General features: G+C 32.9%; 1 protein-coding gene across 1 annotated transcript; it reads left to right on the top strand.

Moving 5' to 3' along the window:
• Positions 1–400: 400 nt before the first annotated feature.
• LOC145137308 (beta-xylosidase/alpha-L-arabinofuranosidase 2-like) lies at positions 401–3,430 on the top strand. Its single transcript, XM_079071459.1, has 6 exons — positions 401–866; positions 954–1,241; positions 1,329–1,498; positions 1,584–1,681; positions 1,761–2,525; positions 2,651–3,430. Exons 1-6 carry the CDS (start codon positions 447–449, stop codon positions 3,226–3,228), a joined length of 2,319 nt encoding a protein of 772 aa, XP_078927585.1. The 5' UTR covers positions 401–446; the 3' UTR covers positions 3,229–3,430.
• Positions 3,431–7,665: the final 4,235 nt, after the last annotated feature.

Genomic DNA, 7,665 nt, shown 5'->3' with positions numbered 1-7,665 from the left:
ACGTGTTTCAAATATTATTTCTTAATACCAACCTAGATGATCATTCGAGTTTCATCATCTAAAAAATTACGTTACCAACAAATACCAACCATTTGTACAAATTATTGTTTCAACATAAATAAAATGTTAAATTAAAAACGATTATTACTTCTGTCAAAATAAGTGACTATCTTAGCAATGGTTTGTGTGTTGGTTCATGGGACATGAATTATGGTCCGAAAAACAGGATAATGTGGGTAAATGGTCAAACTGCTTAAGAAAACGTTGCAATTAACACGGTAACACCACTCCTTGCTGTCTAGATCCCCGAGAACATTGGTCTAACAGAAGGTACTACCAAAAGTCAGCTACTAATATCAGTTCTCGTACATTTCTACCTATAAAGACCCATTCCCACAACATCCTTTCTTCACACTGATCACCTCTCCTTCCAAAAAAGACCATCCATGGCTTCTCAAACTAATCCACACTTCCCTCTTCTACTCGCCATTGCCTTTCTCCTCTCCATTTTCCTGTCTGTTTCGGCTCAATACTCCCCTCGTTTTGCTTGCGACACTGACAAAAATCCAGGCTTGAAGAAATTCCTGTTCTGTAACACTTCACTCGATGTGAAAACACGGGTTAATGATTTAGTAAACATGATGACATTGCAAGAAAAAGCGGGGAGCATTGTGAGTGTAGCCGATAGCATAGATCGCCTTGGGATACCATCTTATGGGTGGTGGTCGGAGGCTTTGCATGGCGTTTCTGACACCGGACCTGCAACCTGGTTCAACAAAACTGTAGTGCCTGGAGCTACTAGCTACCCACAAGTCATCCTCACTGCAGCCTCATTCAATGAATCTCTATGGAATCTTCTTGGAAAAGTATTTATATTTGATTTTGATTTCTTTGCTTCTTATGTTTTTAAGTCATTATCATAATGTACAAAAGCTTGATGATCATATATATAGGTGGTTTCGACAGAAGCTAGAGCAATGTACAATACTGGTGTAGCAGGATTAACATTCTGGTCACCAAATGTGAATATTTTCCGAGATCCGAGATGGGGAAGAGGGCAAGAAACACCAGGAGAGGATCCACTCGTAGCAAGTAGATATGGAGTAGCTTATGTTAAAGGTTTACAAGAAACAGAGGACGGTGATGAAGATCGACTCAAAATCGGAGCTTGTTGTAAACATTACACTGCCTATGATCTTGATAATTGGACTAGCGTTGATCGATTCCATTTCAATGCCATCGTATGTTTATTTATTGAAATAAAAACTTAGTATAAAGTTTTATATATCGTAAGTTCGAGGGGTGAAAATTGTTTTTCACTTTTGAAGGTAACACAGCAAGATTTGGAGGATACATACAACCTACCATTCAAAAAGTGTGTTTTGGATGGAAATGTTGCAAGTATTATGTGTTCTTTCAACAAAGTTAATGGTGTACCCGCTTGTGGCGATAAGGAGCTTTTGGAAGATACAGTTCGGGGAAAATGGAAATTAAATGGGTAAAGTGTTGAGCAAATTGATGCATAGTTTAATTACTTGCATTCTACAATTAAAAATATGTAATCCTTGTTTTTGGTTCAACAGATACATTAGTTCCGATTGTGATTCATTAGACGTCATGTTCAAAGACATGCGATATGAGAAAACACCAGAAGAAGTTACAGCAGATGCGTTAAACGCAGGTAACTCCAGTGGTTATTGTACAATATTATTGATTAATTAAGTTCCTTTATTAATTGTTTCGAATGTGGATTTTAACAGGGTTGGATCTTAACTGCGGGGATTCATTAAAGAACTTCACAGCAAGTGCAGTCAAGAAGGGGCTAGTGAACGAAACAATGGTGAATCGGGCAGTTACAAACAGTTTCACGACACTTATGAGGCTTGGTTTTTTCGATGGTAACCCAAGCAAGCAAATGTACGGGAAATTAGGCAAGAAAGATGTATGCACCAAAGCCAACCAGGATCTAGCCCGTGAAACTGCTAGACAAGGAATTGTGTTGCTTAAGAACAATTTAGCGTCTTTGCCACTTCTTCCATCAGATATCAAGTCACTAGCTGTAATCGGGCCTAATGCTAATGCCACGGTAGCCATGATTGGCAACTATGCAGGAATTCCATGCAAATACACAACTCCTCTACAAGGTCTGTCAGATTCAGTTAAAACTATTTATGAGGAAGGGTGTGATCATGTGATGTGTAACTCTACTGAGGGATTCGAAAAGGCCAAGAACATAGCTGCTAAAGCAGATGCCGTGGTTCTAGTTATGGGCACAGATCTTTCCATAGAGCATGAAGCCCTAGATAGGACCGAAATAGATTTTCCTGGACAACAAAACCTTCTTGTTTCTGAGGTTGCATATGCAGCTAGAGGACCGGTGATTCTTGTTGTCATGTCGGGAGGTGGGATTGATGTTAGTTTTGCAAAATGTAACCCAAAAGTTACTAGCATTATGTGGGTTGGGTTACCTGGCCAAGAAGGTGGAGGTGCTTTGGCTGATGTCATTTTTGGTCGTTATAATCCAGGTACTTTGCCAACACCAACGAAATTTACAAACTCAAATAACATCCGTTGGTAAATGTATATTTTAGTAACGGAATAATTATAAATCATGCAACTAAAAGTAACACCACTTTGATTACGTTTGTAGGTGGAAGACTACCCATGACATGGTATCCACGATCCTATACCGATACGGTGACCATGAGCAACATGAACATGAGGGCAGACCCGTCCACAGGCTATCCAGGTCGCTCCTATCGATTCTATAGAGGCGAAACAGTTTACCCATTTGGCTATGGATTAAGTTACTCATTATACGTTCATCACCTCGTTAAAGCACCTAAACAGTTAACAATCTCACTAAAGAAAGCTGCCACTAAATGCTCGAAATCTACCTGCAAATCAATTGATGCAACTGACAAGGTTTGTGGTAGCCAATCATTTGATGTTGAAATCACGGTAACAAACATCGGAAAGATGGCCGGAAGCCACTCGGTCTTGTTGTTCTCTTACCCACCTCAGGTGATATATAATTCGCCTCAAAAACAGTTGCTGGATTTCAAGAGGGTGCAGTTGGGACCATGGAACCAAACTTCGGTTAAGTTTAAGGTCGATGTTTGCAAGCAATTGAGCGTGGTTGATAAAGATGGTAACATGAGGCTTCCATTAGGGCGCCATGTTCTTCAAATAGGAGACCTCAAACACTCCATAAATCTCAAGATTTGATATGACGGGTGTTTTACTCAATAGAATTCATTTCAAGGATGCTTTACTATTTTAGTAAAACGAGACCCATAGCCACGGAAACCATGGGTACGGATGAAATAAGGATAACGAATGTGTCATGTATTAATCCGTTAAAATTGCTTATCTATTGGGGAGAATTGTACCTAACATATGTATTCATGCGTTCCCTATGCGAATAAGAAGTACCATTTTTGTTCATATTTAAGTAACACCTACAAGTTGGGGTATATATATATATATATATATATATATATATATATATATATATATATATATATATATATATATATATATAGTAAGGATCATTTGAGAAACCTATATATTCATGAGAACCCGAGAACTAAATTAGGATCGTCAGATCAAAATAATAGAATGTCAAGATGTCTTGTGACATTTTTGTAAATAATAGAAGAAAAAAGAAACGATGGTATGTTTATAAAATGACACAAGGGACATTTAAGGAACAACATAATTCATATCCCTTTAATCAGATTAAACTTGTAATCTCCTATTCCGTCTTCTCACACACACACACACACTCTCTCTCTCAAGACACGATCTGCCATCATCTTCCGACGACTTGGCCTCCGGTGAATTGATCATCGTTGTCTTCTCTATTCGGATAAGCTCTATTAAAAAAATCCTTCGTTCTTCACCTACGGGAATTTGTTGCAGCAAACCCTAGGTTGGACGAGTTATGGATTTGTTTGGTAGTTCCAGAAATAGAAGTTCACAAGAATAAAATGATCTGCAAAAGTTTATAGCAATCAGATCTAAGTTATTCTCGAGGTCAAACTCATGATCTCTTGTGTATATTCCGAACGACAGAAGTTTACATCGATCAGATCAACTGCAATCTCTAAAATTGAAAAGCTATAATGAAATCGATAACTCTCTCTCTTTCTCTCTCTCTCTCACTCTCACTCTCTCTATCTCTCTATCTCTCCACTAAAATTGATTCATGATTTCAGTTTCATTTGATCTCGTCGTCGTCAATCATCTTCCCCCATAGAATGAATCTTCAATTGGCTACCAGATCCTCTACTTCAGTTGCCTGATCCTCCGCTCCACCTCATCAGGTATACACAAACTACTGTAAAAATGTCTTTGTTTCTTGATTATATGTGTTCTATCGAGTTTATTTTGGAAAAAACTTGATAGCTTAGATGTTAAAATGTCTCTGTGTCTTAATTATATGTTTTAAAATGTCTCAGATTCGTTACCTTGATGTTAACCATTGGTACTGGGTTGTTGTTTTAATTTTAAGCTCCAGTAACGTGCAATTAGGAAGACATATTAATTGAAATCCAAGTAAAGAGACTGGAGTTCATAATATGACACTAGGAATCAGAGAGATTAAATGACATTCCATTTCATGGCTAATTGATGATGTATTAGAAGCCTGAAATGCCATAGTTGTCAGATCATGAAAAATGAAACTCTAAATCATATTTATCGTCTTTAAAATGTTGATTAAAAATTATTCTTATTTTATTAGGTGTTCAGGTGTGCGATCAGCCTCATCTTTTACATGTGAAAAATATGTTATGGAATGTTGTATAAGGAAAATTTAATGATGATTGTTCTGGTATGAAGCAACTTTATGATTTGGGATATTCACCAACTGATTTCACCACTACCCTTTTCAAAATCATAAAGAATCATGACATGGCAAAGTATCTGAAGCCGAAATTTATGAAGGTAACAACTTCAATTTTTAAAAATGTTAAAAGCATTATTTATAAAATATAAAAAATTGAAGGGAACTAGATTTGCACATATGAGGATTTGTGAGGGAGTTGGTTCATATCTTCAACTATGCGGTCTGCTTTCAAAGCTCTATATTGCTTGTATTACAGCTAAAGCAGCATAAGAGCGAGGCAATGACAAAAAAAAACTTTCTTTCATGTACTTTCTTTATTTTTTTTATTTGACATTGCCTTTTTTTCTAGCGTCTGTAAGTGATCTCAAACTTTAAATCAAGATTTTATTTATACAAAATGAATACCGCAGATTGCTGCAACATTAACATTTATGTAGTTTGTTCATTTCTTGATTTAATATTAGATTTTTTACTACATTCATTACCTGTTTATTCATTTCTTGATTTAATATTTGATTTTTGACTTTTGACTTTTTTTTTCTCATGGCTTGGGATTCATTACTTCCATTATCATGCTACTTTAATGTTTGCAGTTGTTTTAAATTATCATCGAATAATTGTAGTAGCTTATATTCTTCTTGCTGTGGTTTTGTATCACATTGGAGACTTCAACCAGGTCTTGATTTATTATTTTTATTAATACATAATGTAGATATACTATTTTGCTGTTTTGTCTGTCTTTTAAGCTCTCAAATTCATTGGATTGAATTGCAGACCACAATCTACCAACAGAAAGCTTTAGACATCAATGAGAGAGAACTTTTCATGGATCATCCCGACACCATGAAAAGTTATGGTGACTTGTTATGTTTTATTATCACCTTCAACATACAAAGTTGGCTCTCAAGTATGTTTTATTTTCATATTTCTGTTCCCTTTATACAACTTGGTTTTCTTACTTACTACAATATTAGGTATGTAGTGATTCACATGTAAATCACAAGTGAATCATATATGAATCACACGTGATTGACATGTAAATCACACGTGATTCACATGTAATTCACATATGAATCACATGTAAATCACAAGTGAGTCAAATATGATTTACATGTGATTCACATGTAAATCACAAGTGAATCATATATAAATTTCATGTGATTCACATGTAATTCACATATGAATCATATTTAATTCACATGTAAATCACAAGTGAGTCAAATATGAATTACATGTGATTCACATGTAAATTACATATGATTCACATATTAATCATATTTGATTCACATGTAAATTAGATGTGATTCACATATGAATCACATGTGATTCATATGAAAATAAAATGTAATTCACATATAATGTCATATGTAGATGTGATTTATATGTGAATCGCACGTGATTTATATGTGAATCGCATGTGATTCATATGTGAATCACATGTGATTCATATGTTATGCACATGTATTTTTGTGAGTTTTTTTGCATCAATAATTTTTTTTTAATTTTCTTGTAGATTTGGAAGAAATCGTGGTGAATATTGAAGAGGTGAAAATGATAAATTGAAGAAAATAAGGAAATATTGACACGAAGACATTAAAACGCTTTGAAATTTGTAGTATTTTTTTTATTTTTTATATTTTATTTTGTATCGAATAAAATACTTGTACTATTACGGTTATAGATTAATTAATAAAAATGAGATTTTTTTATGATTTACTTATGAATATTATAGTATTTTATTGATTTTTAAAAATTTACTTTTTAAAACAAATGCAATTTTTTTTGAAAAAATTGCAATTTTTATTTAAAATACAGTTTTTTTATAAATAATTGCAGTTTTTTTTTTTTGAAAAAAATTACAGTTTTCTTTAAAAAAAATTGTATTGTTTTTGAAAAATTTGCAGATTTTTATTTAAAAATACAGTTTTTTTAAAAAATTACAGTTTTTTTTTCTCTTTTTTTGTAAAAAACTAAGGTTTCTTTAAAAAATTACAGGTTTTTTTGAAAAAATTGCAGTTTTTTTTAAAAAAAGATGCAACTTTTTTAAAAAAAATGCAGTGTTTTTCAAAAAAAAATACAGTTTTTAAAAAAAAATATTATTTTTCAATTATTTTTAAAAATTCATGTTTTCTGAAAAAAAAATAAAAAATCTCCATTTAAAAAAAATAATAATCTGAAATTTGATGTATTATGTTAATTTTTAGAACATTTTATTAATACTTCCAATAACAAAAAAATTAAACATTAAATAAGATCGATAAGATAACGATCAAGTCCTTAATGACTTAATTTTGATCTAACGCTCCACATTTAGTTTTCGGGTTCTCGGGATTCTATGAGTTCTTAACCGATCTCACCCATATATATATATATATATATATATATATATATATATATATATATATATATATATATATATATATATATATATATATATATATATATATATATATATATATATATATATAAAGAGAGAGAGAGAGAGAGAGAGAGAGGTAAGAGTTCATTTGAAACGAACATAATTTTGTGTGACCGTAAGACTAAAATATGTTAAAATTATTGGCTTAGAATATTATAATATTTTGTGCGGCCTCGAACCGATTACGATTAGGGTGCTTGACGGAAATTGGTCAAAATCGGTCAAACTCGGGCTTGGCGGTCCTTGGCGGTCCTCGGCGGTCATAGGCGGGAAATATTTAAAAAATTCAAAAGAAATAATTTTCAAATATTACACTAAAATTTTAAAATTTTAAAATTTTAAGCTTTCAAATTTTAAAATATTATACTAAAATTTTTAAAAATTCAAAATTTTA

The sequence above is a fragment of the Lactuca virosa genome, chromosome 9, assembly GCF_052849685.1.
Source record: "Lactuca virosa cultivar CGN04683 chromosome 9, Lactuca_virosa_CGN04683_v6, whole genome shotgun sequence".
Lineage (NCBI taxonomy): Eukaryota > Viridiplantae > Streptophyta > Magnoliopsida > Asterales > Asteraceae > Lactuca > Lactuca virosa.
The sequence above is the reverse complement of the archived record's forward strand: the minus strand, read 5'-3'. Positions and strand labels throughout refer to the sequence as shown.